Genomic DNA, 17349 nt, shown 5'->3' with positions numbered 1-17349 from the left:
AGGATGTGTTTTACCACTGGATTATGCTCCTTACAACTTTCAAATGGAATAAATCTAAATGGTTTTAATTTACATACCTTTTTAAAAGAATTATTTATGTATTTATGTAGCATGGGATTGAACTCAGGACCTGTGAAGAGCAGTCAGGGCTCTTATCTGCTGAACCATCTCTCCAGCCCATACCTTTTTTCTTTTTTTAAACAAAAAAGTATGCCTACTTGAATTTCAGATACCACAGCTGTTTATAGAGAATAAAAAACTGAGATAATCCCATCTTCTAGAAACAGCCAATTTAACATCCACATCCCCACATGCACATACACTGGTCATTTGTAACAGGTTACACTGTCTGTACCATCCTGCACTTTGATTAATCAACAAAATTTAATAGCTTTCTGTGTTTGTACATGTAAGTCTGCCTTTCTTTTTTTAGGACTTACTTTTATTTTATATGTATGATGGTTTTCTCGTATGTATTATGTATGTATTATGTATGTATGTATGCATGCTTATAACATGTGTATTGTACATGTGGAGGCTAGATGAGAATGTCAGATCCCTTGGAACTGGACTTATGGGTGCTTGTGACTTATCTGGCTGCTGGGAACCAAACCTGGGTCTTCCGTGCCCTGACTGCTGAGCCATCTCTCCTAGTGGATACTATTGTAAAAATACTTTCTGTGTCAAGCTCAGGAAAGGACACTGTTTTTTCATTCCTGTATTTTAGACTCTGATCATATAAAGACAGGACTCTGTATTGAGAGGTCAAACTTACTTTATCTTGGGACCAGCCCCCATCTCAAAGAAAAGAAAATAAGCCTGTGATCTTGACCTGTGCAAAACCCAAGCTGCATCCACATAGCAGGAAGAAGCCCTTGGCTTGTCCTTGGCCAGAGTTACTCCCCAGCTACTTCCTAGCAACAGTTAATCAAAGATCAGTCTGACTGTTTCGGATGTACTTCCAGACACACAGTCTCGCTTCAAAGCATCCACTTGTCGGCCTGTAGTCATTCTATTAGATGCTGGCCAGACAGGACACCCCCTCCCCGAACCCCTTACTTGCTCCTATTCTATAAAAACTTGTCCTGCTGAGGGATCAAGGCTCTCCCCCTTTCCTTCCCATCCTGCTGTGTCAGGGTTGGAGTGGAGGAGAGCCCAAGCCCGAGCTTGTAATAGAGACCCTAATGCATCAGAGACAGCTCCTTGGTATCTTTTGGCATTCGTGATCACTTCCTGACACCATGGTGTCAGCACCAGAAGCTTTGGTGTTGTAAGATGTGGGAGTTTAGTCTTTTAGCACTGCCACCATTGGCTCTGCATTTCATCTCTAGCACCACCCTAAAGAAAGAAAGCAGAGGAACCTACTAATGCCACAACCATAAGTATTATGTAATCGGGTCACATTCTCTCATCTCTACTCTCCGACATGCTCTAAACTCAAGAGCTAAAGATGTAAAAAACCCACTCTCTGCTACCACTCTGGACTTGAGGACAGTATTGTTGGTGATGGTGAAGGAGCAAATGGGCTGAACACAGCCCCTTCTCCTCTGTGATTTGTATGTAAGTGTACATGTGTGTGCATGGTGCGAAAGACAGTGTCAGTTCTCCTGACAAAGCAGCACCGGCTTTTAGCCTCTGAGCCATGGCTTCAGTCCCAGCCTTATTCTCATAAACGCTGTGTAGTTTTTCTTAAATACAGCAGATGTGCTCATGTGAATATGTTTGCACACATGAGCTTGCTCCCACATGTGAGACGGGTTTCTAGATGAGGCCTGCTGGTTTTCCTCACATTACTTTATCCTCTGAGCAGCAGTTACAGCCTTGTGTCCTCATACAGTCTCCAGAACTGGTTATCTGTTCCTTTTATCCTTGTGAATGTTGATAGCACGGACTGATATTTATTATGGCTTTCTGTTTAGTTGTTTTTGTTGTGAGACAGGTTGTCCTGGCTAGCCTAGAACTCAGTGATTCCTCTTCCTTTGCCTTCCAAGAGCGGGGATTAAAGGCATGTTGAGCCACCACCCCCAGCTAAAACTGTTTAATTAATAGTTAAATAGTCACAATGGTGAGCATCTTTTTATGCTGTATTTGTGTTTTCTCTGTGACCTGTGGATCTCATATTTTAAGAAAAGCTTAAATAATATATTATCTTCAAGCCTTTTAAATTTTTCTGAATATCCCAACCCCCTCTCGTAATCTAGAGCCATGGGACTGCTGAAGGTAAAAGGTCAGAGATCTTGGTCTGTTGGACTGTCCGTGGCTGACCTGCTGGATACTATTATAAACAATAAAAAGAAAGTGCATTCTGTATCAACTTTAGCAAAGGTAACTGATCTTCATTTATGTATTTTAGACTTTGATATCTTCAATATCAAATAAATATCAATAAGGGAAGTAGGACTGGTGTGTCAACACCAACAACTTTTGTGTAAGACATAGGAATTTAAGTGCTGGTTTAAGTGCTGTGTTGCTGTGGGAAATCTTGATCAGCTTGTCCTGTCACTTCCAGAAACCTTGGAGGATTTCTCAAAGGTGCTCGTATAATCTATATCCCGGTTGTCATCTGTCTCCTAAGCAGTTCTCTGCCTTTTACCAGAGCATAAATTTCCCCTAAAACACAGTTAAAATGAGGTATAAATACTGGGTCAAATTTTCTTGAACCTCAGGAAGGGAATACAGCAGGGAAAGAAAATGTGAAATAACGTGCTGTGTGTGGCCGCCCCAGAGTCTGTGCTGTCTATCCACAGGACTCCACTGTCCACCTCTGGATGCGCCTTCAGACTGCTGACCTTATTGCAGACAAAGAGGGTATCTTTGACCAGGTTCCTCCCATCGCAGATGTTTCTTGGAGTTATAACTTGAATTTAGAAAATCTGTAAACAAATTTAATTTGTATCACTTTGTACTAGAAGTAGAAAAGCAAGAAAGAATTCTTTTTACTATCTTTTAAATTTTGTCTTTATTACTTTTAACTGTGTATGTGGCAGGGATTGTTCATGTATATTCAGGTGCCCATGGACTCTAGTGAGTGTGGGGTCCCCGAAGCTGGAGTTATGGGCGGCTATGAGCCGCCTGACACGGGTCTGGGAATGACTCAGTCCTGAAAGAGCAGCACACTCTGAACTGCTCGGCCATCTCTCTGCCCCATAAATTTAATTTTTTTGTAGTAATTCAGCTTTATTATAACCCCAACTTTTTCATTTCAGGGATATTATGGTTTAGATAATGAAGTCTTTTTAAGTTTGCCGTGCATCCTGGGAACCAGTGGGGTATCTGAAGTCCTCAAAACCGCAGCAGAAGACGCAGTGACTGAGGCGCTCCAGACCAGCGCATCCTCGATCCACGGTCTCCAGCAGCAGCTGAAACTGTGATTCCCAAGTGCAGTCACCTGGAGAGGGAGCGCACTTCATTTTGCCAACACACATTGTTTTGAGAACTTCCACAGCATACTATTTATTCTTAAAAACAGCCGTTATAGTAAATGGCTCCTTAGTTAGCTTTATAATTTGAATCCTTGAGAAGTTAAGAGAGTGGGGAGACATCTAATTTCTTGTGGAATTTTTGATAGACCTGTACTGTCGTTTACAACTGCAGCAGGGACAAGCATTCAGGTGCATTCTATTTCCCTCTAAATCCCGTGTCCTACAGCTAAGGCACATCTAGCACTTTGGAGATGTTCTGTAAAGATTCCTGTCGGACATTTCTTCTGAGTATGGTAAGCTGAAGGCAGCATGGGCAGGTGTCCACTCAGAGAATCTTGGTTATGGACTAATGCTGCTTTTGCTACAGGTCACGGTAATGGCCAAGCGTTTTCTCTTCCTTCTTCAAATTTACCAGCTACCAAACACTAGGAAGGATTTTAGTGTGCATTGTAAGTGGTTAAGTGGAATTTTTAAATATGAAAAATAATGTGGTTTAATTTCCAGTGAGATTTCTTTTCTGAAAATGTCTATAACCGCTTCCTGGGCTAGAAGATCTCCAATCTATCTTAAAACTGTATTAGTAGAAAGAGAGAGATGGAGACACCGTGGGAGAGAGACCCGACCGCCTGGTCAGGTGGGCACTCCTGAGGCTGCAGAGCGGAAGAGACCACCAACACTGCCCACCCCTGCCCACATCCTTGGCCCAAGAGGAAACTGTATAAGGCCTCTGGGCTCCCGTGGGGGAGGGCCCAGGAGCGGCGGGATCCCTGCCTGAGACACCGCCAGAACCTGAAGGAAACAGACCGGATAAACAGTTCTCTGCACCCAAATCCCGTGGGAGGGAGAGCTAAACCTACAGAGAGGCAGACACGCCTGGGAAACCAGAAGAGACTGCTCTCTGTACATACATCTCGGACGCCAGAGGAAAACACCAAAGGCCATCTGGAACCCTGGTGCACTGAAGCTCCCGGAAGGGGCGGAACAGGTCTTCCTGGTTGCTGCCGCCGCAAAGAGCCCATGGGCAGCACCCCTCGAGCGAACCTGAGCCTCGGGACCACAGGTAAGACCAACTTTTCTGCTGCAAGAAAGCTGCCTGGTGAACTCAAGACACAGGCCCACAGGAACAGCTGAAGACCTGTAGAGAGGAAAAACTACACGCCCGAAAGCAGAACACTCTGTCCCCATAACTGACTGAAAGAGAGGAAAACAGGTCTACAGCACTCCTGACACACAGGCTTATAGGACAGTCTAGCCACTGTCAGAAATAGCAGAACAAAGTAACACTAGAGATAATCTGATGGCGAGAGGCAAGCGCAGGAACCCAAGCAACAGAAACCAAGACTACATGGCATCATCGGAGCCCAATTCTCCCACCAAAACAAACATGGAATATCCAAACACACCAGAAAAGCAAGATCTAGTTTCAAAATCATATTTGATCATGATGCTGGAGGACTTCAAGAAAGACGTGAAGAACTCCCTTAGGGAAACACAGGAAAACATTAATAAACAAGTAGAAGCCTACAGAGAGGAATCACAAAAATCCCTGAAAGAATTCCAGGAAAACACAATCAAACAGTTGAAGGAATTAAAAATGGAAATAGAAGCAATCAAGAAAGAACACATGGAAACAACCCTGGATATAGAAAACCAAAAGAAGAGACAAGGAGGTGTAGATACAAGCTTCACCAACAGAATACAAGAGATGGAAGAGAGAATCTCAGGAGCAGGAGATTCCATAGAAATCATTGACACAACTGTCAAAGATAATGTAAAGCACAAAAAGCTACTGGTCCAAAACATACAGGAAATCCAGGACTCAATGAGAAGATCAAACCTAAGGATAATAGGTATAGAAGAGAGTGAAGACTCCCAGCTCAAAGGACCAGTAAATATCTTCAACAAAATCATAGAAGAAAACTTGCCTAACCTAAAAAAAGAGATACCCATAGACATACAAGAAGCCTACAGAACTCCAAATAGATTGGACCAGAAAAGAAACACCTCCCGTCACATAATTGTCAAAACACCAAACGCACAATATAAAGAAAGAATATTAAAAGCAGTAAGGGAAAAAGGTCAAGTAACATATAAAGGCAGACCTATCAGAATCACACCAGACTTTTCGCCAGAAACTATGAAGGCCAGAAGATCCTGGACTGATGTCATACAGACCCTAAGAGAACACAAATGCCAGCCCAGGTTACTGTATCCTGCAAAACTCTCAATTAACATAGATGGAGAAACCAAGATATTCCATGACAAAACCAAATTTACACAATATCTTTCTACAAATCCAGCACTACAAAGGATAATAAATGGTAAAGCCCAACATAAGGAGGCAAGCTATACCCTAGAAGAAGCAAGAAACTAATCGTCTTGGCAACAAAACAAAGAGAGTGAAAGCACACAAACATAACCTCACATCCAAATATGAATATAACGGGAAGCAATAATCACTATTCCTTAATATCTCTCAACATCAATGGCCTCAACTCCCCAATAAAAAGAAATAGATTAACAAACTGGATACACAACGAGGACCCTGCATTCTGCTGCCTACAGGAAACACACCTCAGAGACAAAGACAGACACTACCTCAGAGTGAAAGGCTGGAAAACAACTTTCCAAGCAAATGGTCAGAAGAAGCAAGCTGGAGTAGCCATTCTAATATCAAATAAAATCAATTTTCAACGAAAAGTCATCAAAAAAGATAAGGAAGGACACTTCATATTCATCAAAGGAAAAATCCACCAAGATGAACTCTCAATCCTAAATATCTATGCCCCAAATACAAGGGCACCTACATACGTAAAAGAAACCTTACTAAAGCTCAAAACACACATTGCACCTCACACAATAATAGTGGGAGATTTCAACACCCCACTCTCATCAATGGACAGATCATGGAAACAGAAATTAAACAGTGATGTCGACAGACTAAGAGAAGTCATGAGCCAAATGGACTTAACAGATATTTATAGAACATTCTATCCTAAAGCAAAAGGATATACCTTCTTCTCAGCTCCTCATGGTACTTTCTCCAAAATTGACCATATAATTGGTCAAAAAACGGGCCTCAACAGGTACAGAAAGATAGAAATAATCCCATGCGTGCTATCGGACCACCACGGCCTAAAACTGGTCTTCAATAACAATAAGGGAAGAATGCCCACATATACGTGGAAATTGAACAATGCTCTACTCAATGATAACCTGGTCAAGGAAGAAATAAAGAAAGAAATTAAAAACTTTTTAGAATTTAATGAAAATGAAGGTACAACATACCCAAACTTATGGGACACAATGAAAGCTGTGCTAAGAGGAAAACTCATAGCGCTGAGTGCCTGCAAAAAGAAACAGGAAAGAGCATATGTCAGCAGCTTGACAGCACACCTAAAAGCTCTAGAACAAAAAGAAGCAAATACACCCAGGAGGAGTAGAAGGCAGGAAATAATCAAACTCAGAGCTGAAATCAACCAAGTAGAAACAAAAAGGACCATAGAAAGAATCAACAGAACCAAAAGTTGGTTCTTTGAGAAAATCAACAAGATAGATAAACCCTTAGCCAGACTAACGAGAGGACACAGAGAGTGCGTCCAAATTAACAAAATCAGAAATGAAAAGGGAGACATAACTACAGATTCAGAGGAAATTCAAAAAATCATCAGATCTTACGATAAAAGCCTATATTCAACAAAACTTGAAAATCTGCAGGAAATGGACAATTTCCTAGACAGATCCCAGGTACCGAAGTTAAATAAGGAACAGATAAACCAGTTAAACAACCCCATAACTCCTAAGGAAATAGAAGCAGTCATTAAAGGTCTCCCAACCAAAAAGAGCCCAGGTCCAGACAGGTTTAGTGCAGAATTCTATCAAACCTTCATAGAAGACCTCATACCAATATTATCCAAACTATTCCACAAAATTGAAACAGATGGATCACTATCGAATACCTTCTACGAAGCCACAATTACTCTTATACCTAAACCACACAAAGACACAACAAAGAAAGATAACTTCAGACCAATTTCCCTTATGAATATCGACGCAAAAATACTCAACAAAATTCTGGCAAACCGAATCCAAGAGCACATCAAAATAATCATCCACCATGATTAAGTAGGCTTCATTCCAGGCATGCAGGGATGGTTTAATATACGGAAAACCATCAACGTGATCCATTATATAAACAAACTGAAAGAACAGAACCACATGATCATTTCATTAGACGCTGAGAAAGCATTTGACAAAATTCAACACCCCTTCATGATAAAAGTCCTGGAAAGAATAGGAATTCAAGGCCCATACCTAAACATAGTAAAAGCCATATACAGCAAACCAGTTGCTAACATTAAACTAAATGGAGAGAAACTTGAAGCAATCCCACTAAAATCAGTGACTAGACAAGGCTGCCCACTCTCTCCCTACTTATTCAATATAGTTCTTGAAGTTCTAGCCAGAGCAATCAGACAACAAAAGGAGATCAAGGGGATACAGATCGGAAAAGAAGAGGTCAAAATATCACTATTTGCAGATGATATGATAGTATATTTAAGTGATCCCAAAAGTTCCACCAGAGAACTACTAAAGCTGATAAACAACTTCAGCAAAGTGGCTGGGTATAAAATTAACTCAAATAAATCAGTTGCCTTCCTCTATACAAAAGAGAAACAAGCCGAGAAAGAAATTAGGGAAACGACACCCTTCATAATAGACCCAAATAATATAAAGTACCTCGGTGTGACTTTAACCAAGCAAGTAAAAGATCTGTACAAGAAGAACTTCAAGACACTGAGGAAAGAAATTGAAGAAGACCTCAGAAGATGGAAAGATCTCCCATGCTCATGGATTGGCAGGATTAATATAGTAAAAATGGCCATTTTACCAAAAGCAATCTACAGATTCAATGCAATCCCCATCGAAATACCAATCCAATTCTTCAAAGAGTTAGACAGAACAATTTGCAAATTCATATGGAATAACAAAAAACCCAGGATAGCTAAAGCTATCCTCAACAATAAAAGGACTTCAGGGGGAATCACTATCCCTGAACTCAAGCAGTATTATAGAGCAATAGTGATAAAAACTGCATGGTATTGGTACAGAGACAGACAGATAGACCAATGGAATAGAATTGAAGACCCAGAAATGAACCCACACACCTATGGTCACTTGATTTTTGACAAAGGAGCCAAAACCATCCAGTGGAAGAAAGATAGCATTTTCAGCAAATGGTGCTGGTTCAACTGGAGGTCAACATGTAGAAGAATGCAGATCGATCCATGCTTATCACCCTGTACAAAGCTTAAGTCCAAGTGGATCAAGGACCTCCACATCAAACCAGACACACTCAAACTAATAGAAGAAAAACTAGGGAAGCATCTGGAACACATGGGCACTGGAAAAAATTTCCTGAACAAAACACCAATGGCTTACGCTCTAAGATCAAGAATCGACAAATGGGATCTCATAAAACTGCAAAGCTTCTGTAAGGCAAAGGACACTGTGGTTAGGACAAAACGGCAACCAACAGATTGGGAAAAGATCTTTACCAATCCTACAACAGATAGAGGCCTTATATCCAAAATATACAAAGAACTCAAGAAGTTAGACCGCAGGGAAACAAATAACCCTATTAAAAAATGGGGTTCAGAGCTAAACAAAGAATTCACAGCTGAGGAATGCCGAATGGCTGAGAAACACCTAAAGAAATGTTCAACATCTTTAGTCATAAGGGAAATGCAAATCAAAACAACCCTGAGATTTCACCTCACACCAGTGAGAATGGCTAAGATCAAAAACTCAGGTGACAGCAGATGCTGGCGAGGATGTGGAGAAAGAGGAACACTCCTCCATTGTTGGTGGGATTGCAGACTGGTACAACCATTCTGGAAATCAGTCTGGAGGTTCCTCAGAAAATTGGACATTGAACTGCCTGAGGATCCAGCTATACCTCTCTTGGGCATATACCCAAAAGATGCCTCAACATATAAAAGAGACACGTGCTCCACTATGTTTATTGCAGCCTTATTTATAATAGCCAGAAACTGGAAAGAACCCAGATGCCCTTCAACAGAGGAATGGATACAGAAAATGTGGTACATCTACACAATGGAATATTACTCAGCTATCAAAAACAACGAGTTTATGAAATTTGTAGGCAAATGGTTGGAACTGGAAAATATCATCCTGAGTGAGCTAACCCAATCACAGAAAGACATACATGGTATGCACTCATTGATAAGTGGCTATTAACCCAAATGCTTGAATTACCCTAGATCCCTAGAACAAACGAAACTCAAGACGGATGATCAAAATGTGAATGCTTCACTCCTTCTTTAAATGAGGAAAAAGAATACCCTTGGCAGGAAAGGGAGAGGCAAAGATTAAAACAGAGACTGAAGGAACACCCATTCAGAGCCTGCCCCACATGTGGCCCATACATATACAGCCACCCAATTAGACAAGATGGATGAAGCAAAGAAGTGCAGACCGACAGGAGCCGGATGTAGATCGCTCCTGAGAGACACAGCCAGAATACAGCAAATACAGAGGCGAATGCCAGCAGCAAACCACTGAACTGAGAATAGGTCCCCCGTTGAAGGAATCAGAGAAAGAACTGGAAGAGCTTGAAGGGGCTCGAGACCCCATATGTACAACAATGCCAAACAACCAGAGCTTCCAGGGACTAAGCCACTACCTAAAGACTATACATGGACTGACCCTGGACTCTGACCCCATAGGTAGCAATGAATATCCTAGTAAGAGCACCAGTGGAAGGGGAAGCCCTGGGTCCTGCTAAGACTGAACCCCCAGTGAACTAGACTATGGGGTGGAGGGCGGCAATGGGGGGAGGGTTGGGAGGGGAACACCCATAAGGAAGGGGAGGGGGGAGGGGGATGTTTGCCCGGAAACCGGGAAAGGGAATAACACTCGAAATGTATATAAGAAATACTCAAGTTAATAAAAAGAAAATCCAAAAAAGAAAAAAAAAGAAAAGAAAGAGAGAGATGTGTTTTCCTGTGGCCATAGGTAATGAATAACAGCCTTGCAGTGTATTTTGAGACCAAAATATGAGACTTTCCTAAAAACCATTGGTCTTATAGGAGTGAGGCCAGCTGGTCTGTTGCTTCTGAGCAAGCCTTATTCTCCCCAGAAGAATCAATCAGTCCTGGCCGTGCCTTGGTGATTGGTCAGTAGCGGTATTCCATGTGGGAGAGACAGCATGGTTGGTGACAGTTGTGACGCGCAGATGACCGCAACAGCTAACACAGCTCTTGTGTAGTGAGCACTTTGTAGAATCCTCACATTAACTGGCTGAGGTAGGGACTCTTTATCTTCATTACAGAGGAGGACAACTGCAGTGTCTAAGGTCTCGTGGGTTCTAAGGTGTCGCGCGCCCAATGTCCCGCCAGCAAGAACGACGCGTGGCAACAGGATTCTTCTGCGAGCAAGCCTTTACTGTGTTACAGCTCTTCTTAGTGTTACAGCTCTCTTAGTGTTACAGCTCTCTTGAACAGGGACTCCGAGCAGCAAAATCGCTCGGCTTATATAGACAACAGTATGCTAATTATCTCTCAGGGATTGGTGGGGCTTGGATCACCCCACTACTTGTCCTCCAGGGATTGGCGGAGAATGAATCACCTCATTAGCATATTAACAGTCAACTAACACCTGGTGAATAAACCGCACATGTGCAGTACCGCTGTTCACCACTAGAGGGAGCCCTAGCAAGGGGACAAGCCTGCACATGCGCAGTAAGTCGTTTATATCCAGACAAGGCTGGATGTCGGCGCCATCTTTGTTTCGCCGCGCCGCTCTCTACACTAAGGAGCATTACTTACCTGTACAGTCTTTTACAGGTAGCAGCAGGGGTTGTGGGGAGGCTTATGGGCCTAAATGCCAAGTTGTCACAAGACACTAAAGTTGAGGTTTAGGATACTATAAAAGAATTACTTTTATTCTCATGTGGGAGCTTCTGTTTTGAGACAGGTTCTTTATGTAGTCCTGGCTGTCTTGGAGCTTGCTATTGTAGACAGGCTGGCCTTGAACTCCGAGAACTGCCTGCCTTTGTCTCCCAATGGAATTAAAGGTAGGAGCCACCACACCTGCCTATTTATTTTTTTAACAAAAATTGATTAACCTCTTCCCCAGAGAGTCCACAAATAGCAGTGTTTATTTATTTAATTCCTCAGCTAGTATTTATTAGAAACTTCTCTCAAAGAAGCACTGTTAGTGAACTGCCCCAATTAGGACAAGCCCTGCTAATGCTTACAGGTTAGCAGGGAATAGGGTAGCCACATACCATATAAATCAAGAGTGCTAAGTGCTGTGAAGTCCAGAGTGTTGGGAAAGCCTGTGACAAGGAATCCAGTCTGGCCAAGAGAGAGGAAGTCTGGTTTGTGAGATAGAAAGGAAATAATCTCATTCTCAGTGTGACTTGGGTGATTATAATGACAAGTGACCTTCAGTATCCCATATTGGAGAAAGTAGAAAAGTAATGTGGTAGCAAAGACTCCCACCAGATTTAACTGGATTAAAACCTTGGACATTCAGGCTGGGGGTATAGCTCACTGGTCAGATGCTTGTCTGGTATGCCAGAGCCCCGGGTTTGGTCCCAGAACCATTAAAACTTGGGGTACTTGAGGAGATGAGCATTAATTCTTTGTGGATAATTTTGGTATTGCTTTTACTGGCCTTTTGTGTGAAATAGGAAAGTAAAGTTGAAGCAGTCATTTCTTACAGGTTTTCCTAGTATTTTCTAATAGGTGATAACCAATTAGGAATTCAGTCATCCCTAAATCAGAATGTCTTTCTCTTCATTTGTTTTTGAGCCCCATCTGAAACTCTCAGCAATCATCTGCCTAAGCTACCATGCCCAGCATCAAGTCTTAAACGTCTTGGGGGTCTAATCCAGCATCTGATGCATGCTAGGCAGGTCCCCCACCATCGTGGTTCATCCCCAACCCTCTTTCTATAATGTAATTCTAAAACTCTCTTGAACAATACACCTACTCAGGATGTTGTAACAATGAGCTACCAAGAACTACGCTATAGAAAGAAATGTCAATAATACAAATATTTATTGAGTACTCATTGTTAGAGTGACCTCCCCCTCAGGTACAGAAGTCACACACTTCCTCTAGTTAAGTAACAATTGTAAGTTCCTCCTAAGTCAGGCGGTGCCATCACAGCCACCTCATTTTGATTTAATTATTCAATAGTTATAGGCTTCTATGTGGTAACGTTGATTTTTTCTTTCTGAATCTTTTATTGGTTTGGATGATGTTGACTTGATTAACCTAAATACTGTATCAGTCTCTAACCAATTGGAAAGTACAGCGTTTGCATATTCCTCATCTGAAGCACAAGAACGGGATCAAAGTTAGTGTTCATTCCCTATGGTGATAACCAACCTACCATAATGATAGATAAGGTCCAATCCCATATCAACTTATAAATCCTGACTTTTTTCTCTTGTTATATTCTGAAATACAGACTTTTGTGAAAACTACTAAAAGATTTATCTCCTCATTTTAAAAAGTACTATGTTACTAAAACATTGCTTTTCCTTCTTGCTATGTGACAAGGAGGGAGAAACTTTCATTTTTCCCAAAAGTATGCAATATCTCAAGATTTTTATTGGGGCTTGGATTAAAATGTTTTTTGATACTATAAGGTATATTTTTTATTTTCCAATTTATATTGTTTCCTTAAATATCAAAAATAATGAATGAAATAAACTTTTATTTTAAAAGGACTATATGCTGTCTGATTAAGTGAAAGAAGAGACATTCAGATTAAAGAAGGAGTTCATAGTATTCTCTGAGTAACTATAGCCGTTACTCAAGTGACTTAAGTATAAGATGAAGAAAATGGCCTTTATCAGTTATTTCTTTAAAAAAAAAAATTGGTTTGGTTTTTTGACACAGGTATTCTGTGTAGCCCTGGCTATACTGGAACTCACTCTGTAGACCAGGCTGACCTCAAACTCAAAAGATCTGCCTGCCTCTGCCTCCTGAGAGCTGGGATTAAAGGTGTGTGATATCACCAACTGGTTTAGTTGTTTCTAATTTGATATATATGTTAAAGACTTTTTTTTAATTAGAGACTTTTCAAACAAGATAATGTTATATAGCATCTTTTGATTCTTTTGCTTCAGCCTTCCAAGGATTGATTTCAAAATTAAGATGATTAAAAAGCTTCTAAAGCAGTGTGTTACAAGGCATTCCTCCAACTCTTAGAAATGAAACTCTGTTAAAGGAACTCTAATTTGATGCATAGACGCTCTAGTTAAAGGAACTTCTAAGGAAGCGGCAGTTTGAACAGTTTGGGTTTTTTTTTTTTTTTTTTTTTTTTTTTTTTGAGCTGAGGACGGAACCCAGGGCCTTGCGCTTTCTAGGCAAGCGCTCTACCACTGAGCTAAGTCCCCAACCCCTAAGAACAGTTTTAAATGAGTGCTTTTCGCTATTTTTAAAAACATCATGGGGGACATAGGCATTCAGTGTCCTCCATCATTCATCCTGTTGGGAACAAGCAAGAGAAATTTACTGTAAGGACTACCATTTCATTTCCAGACTCCATTTAATCCTAGAGAGGAACTAAATCCAAGGTCCCACGCCCTAGGGAAGCTGAGGACTTCTCAACAGCTGAACAGATTCTGTTGTAAGAAAACAGTTGCTGAGTCCAGACATCTCAAGGACAACTTCTTCATCTTTCTGACAGGGTCGAACTAAGTTCATGTTCCCAGGCCCAGGGACCAACTCCTATCCTAATTAATGGAAACTCTTCACTCAACCCATTATGTCAAAATATGATTAGAGGATGCTACAGCCTACCCCACTCCCCCTTGCTTTATGGTTTCATCCTTTAAATATGCTGTACAATGTCCCTTTAGGGCCATAGTTCAGCTCCTGAGTCTGTTCTGCTACCCTGACAAAAAAATAAATTTTTGTCATCAGCATTGACCTAGCATTTGAGTTATGTTGGTTTTAAGAAGACCCCACAACAGTCCTATTTCTTGAAGCACTGTCTCCTCCTGTACCTGGGGCTCACTTTGTTAGGCCAGAAGTCAGCAAGCCCCAGAGATCCTTCTTCACCCCCTTGAAGCTGGTATTATAGATGTTACAGTCATGGGTGGGAATGCCCTGTGAAATCTTAACTCTGGCTCTTAGACTTGTAGAATAAGTGCTTTTAACCACAGAAGCCATCTCTACGGGACCAAGGCACAATTTTAAACAACCTGAAACTGGGTAGTAGGCTAGAGTGTGCTTCAAGTTTGACTGGATCTACAGTTACTCAAGGCTGATGTTACCTTGTGAGGTAAGTATGCAGACACCTGTCAAGCACTTTCCCTTAGACTGACCATGACCTTGGACTTAGAAAGGAATTGGGTCTATACTAAGGACATCAGATGTGTCCTCTTCCACTACTGTCTATACCAGACTTTATACTTTGGATTGTATTTATAAAATGGTTAATACGTCGCCTTTTCGAAGATTATTTTATGAGCATGAGTGTACCGCATGCATGCCGGGTGCCCACAGAGGCTATCAGGATGACCTGTAACAGAACCTAACCCCAACATTCTGCAAGAGCAACAAGTACTCTACTACCAAGCTATCCCTTCAACCCCTGAAACGAGTTTTTACTGGAAACAGAAACTCAACTGAGATGCAGTATCATCTCTTGTACTCTACAAGACAATTAAGATCTGAAAATAGGGCTGGTGATGAGCCCAGCCTGCCAGTGCTTGAAAACCACTAGCATCATTCCTGTTATGATTAAATCTATTTCTCAAGGATTGGGCTATGCCCCATCTGTAACCATAACCTCAAATGTTTCGATGTGGCAACCAATGCCTTTGTTTCAAAAGGTTATGACCACCTGTTGTTATAACTACCTTGTCTTGACCACTTTTTCATGACTACCTTGTTAAGAGCACCTTTCAACCATGCCTTTGTTTCAAAAGAGGTGGTTACGGCCATTTTGTTATGTTCTGTTCCTGTAACCCTGCCTATTTACCTGCCAAATCGCCCATTTGGAAACTTCCCTACCCCTGAGCTATAAGACCCATTTTCTTGCTTATGTCCAGTGCTGACCTCCTGAACACAAATTAAAAAGGTTGCTTTAATTAATTGCTTGCTTTAATTAATTTGGCTATGATTTGGGTCCACGGTCTTTCTCCTTGCATCTTTGGGATTAACACTGGAGAGTCGGCTCAGAAGTTTGAAGAGCAAAGTTCTTTTTAATCTGAAAATAGGTCTGCTCTTAAGCAATGCAGACTGCGGCCTGCGTCATCTTTATATGGGCACACAGGAATTATTGGGGGAAAGTATCCTTTGGAGGAAATTACTTCATGGCTTCCCGAAAGGGGGAAAGATCTCCTTTGCCCTTGCGAACATAACATGAAGGGCTTTCTAGCGTTTAAACTGACAGGAACAAAATCAGATGTGATAGGAGTGCCGCGGGCGTCGTCACCTAAAAGCAACTCCTGGGTCTAGAATGTCCACGAGCTAGTTCCGTGAGTGACGCGAGCCGAGGACCTTCCGAGCGCCAGTAGGTGGCAAAGCTCGCTAGCAGGCCGGGATTCTTAAGGGTCGAGAAAGGATAACCAACATCTGCACCACGCGCACCTGTGGAACAGATCCGAGCTCACGCCCGGCTTCGCACCGCAGACCAGCGTCCCTGGAAGTGACGCGCGGGAAGCGGAAGCACGGCGCGCCGGCTTCCTGCTTGGCAGGGGCGGGGCGGCGGCGGCGATTGTCTGGCGGCCTGGGGCGGCCCCGTGGCGCCTACCCTCTGCCTGTGGGGACGGAGGAGTGCGCCATGGCGGTGTCCGAGAGTCAGCTGAAGAAGATGATGTCCAAGGTGAGCCCGCGCCCTACTAGACGTACCCGCGGGCTAGGTTGAGGCCACCTTCCCTCTGCGGAGCGGCCCTTCCCGCCTTCGCCTCCATAAACAAAAGCGGGGTCGTGCCTGGCGCGGCCGCTGCTGTCCACTCGGCGCCGCTTACGGTCCCAGACGGCCCAGTTGCCGTCTTGTCCTGCGGGCCAGAGCCTGGCCCTGCTCAGAACCAGTCCCCAACCGCCTCTCCCCGGCCCAATCCGGCACACCCCGCCGGAGCTCGGGAACTTGGTGTGCAATTGGTTCGCTGAAGTAGAGCAGCCAGAAAATCTAGACTGCCAGCCCTTCCCGGCTCCAGAGAACTCTGCAGTTGCGTTCCATTGCTTGCACTAACTATGATTGACGCAGTTGTTTGCTTGTTTACTTTGAGTTGAACTTAAAAATTCTTACTGCTTGCCTGGTTGTGGGGTTTTTTCTCTCACTTTTTAAAAGGCCTTTTGGATATTTTGCATATTAGTTTCTTAGTACTTAATACTGGGCACCTGACTCCAAAATGCTTTGCTTTTTGTAATTCACCAAGTTTGATTGGAATAAAATTTATGTAACGTAGTTGAGCCCTAACTCATCTAGTCAATTGAGTTGGCTTTGATACTCTTACCAAAGCAGTAATGGAGATAGTAGGTTTAAGAAGTTTTCAGTTTACAAGGAATCAACACGAATAAACTGGGCGTGGTGGCACAGGCCTTTAATCCCTGCACTCTGTAGGCAGTTGACCGACAGACAGATCAGGACAGTTTGAGTTCCATACCAGCCAGGGATACACAGTGAGACCGGGTTTCAAAACAAATATAAATTGTTTCTTTTCTTCCTTTATTTTTTCTTTTTCTTTCTCCTTCTTCTTCTTCTTCTTCTCCTCCTCCTCCTCCTCCTCCTCCTCCTCCTCCTCCTCCTCCTTTTTTTTTTAATCTTCTAAAACTAGATCTTTTAGTAAAGTCATTCCCAAGTCCTTGAAGACCCTTGATTGTCTAACCATTTAATATTTTAGGCTTCCTGATTTTTTTTTTCCTGCAGTTAT

At 42.3% G+C, this 17349-nt stretch overlaps 2 protein-coding genes and 1 long non-coding RNA gene across 5 annotated transcripts in view; 2 read left to right on the top strand and 1 right to left on the bottom strand.

Moving 5' to 3' along the window:
• The window catches only part of Uevld (UEV and lactate/malate dehydrogenase domains), a 31810-nt gene extending 27681 nt beyond the window's left edge, over positions 1-4129 (top strand). The window contains 2 exon segments of the mRNA NM_001427693.1: positions 2202-2325; positions 3207-4129. Coding sequence (NP_001414622.1) covers positions 2202-2325; positions 3207-3371 — 289 coding nt within the window. The 3' untranslated portion in view covers positions 3372-4129.
• Positions 1-17349, bottom strand: part of LOC148007351 (uncharacterized) — a 42780-nt gene that overhangs the window by 870 nt on the left and 24561 nt on the right. The window lies entirely within an intron of this gene.
• The window catches only part of Tsg101 (tumor susceptibility 101), a 29051-nt gene continuing 27870 nt past the window's right edge, over positions 16169-17349 (top strand). For 2 of the 3 annotated variants that reach the window (XR_015684168.1, XM_087655075.1), the window contains exon 1: positions 16169-16298. Coding sequence is in view for 2 of the 3 variants with exons in the window: in XM_087655075.1 (XP_087511201.1) it covers positions 16257-16298 (42 nt within the window). In the remaining variant the exon portion in view is untranslated. 3 annotated transcript variants of the gene reach the window in all.

Source organism: Rattus norvegicus, chromosome 1 (genome assembly GCF_021556685.1).
Source record: "Rattus norvegicus strain SHRSP/BbbUtx chromosome 1, alternate assembly SHRSP_T2T, whole genome shotgun sequence".
In the NCBI taxonomy this organism is placed as follows: Eukaryota; Metazoa; Chordata; class Mammalia; order Rodentia; family Muridae; genus Rattus; species Rattus norvegicus.
The sequence above is the reverse complement of the archived record's forward strand: the minus strand, read 5'-3'. Positions and strand labels throughout refer to the sequence as shown.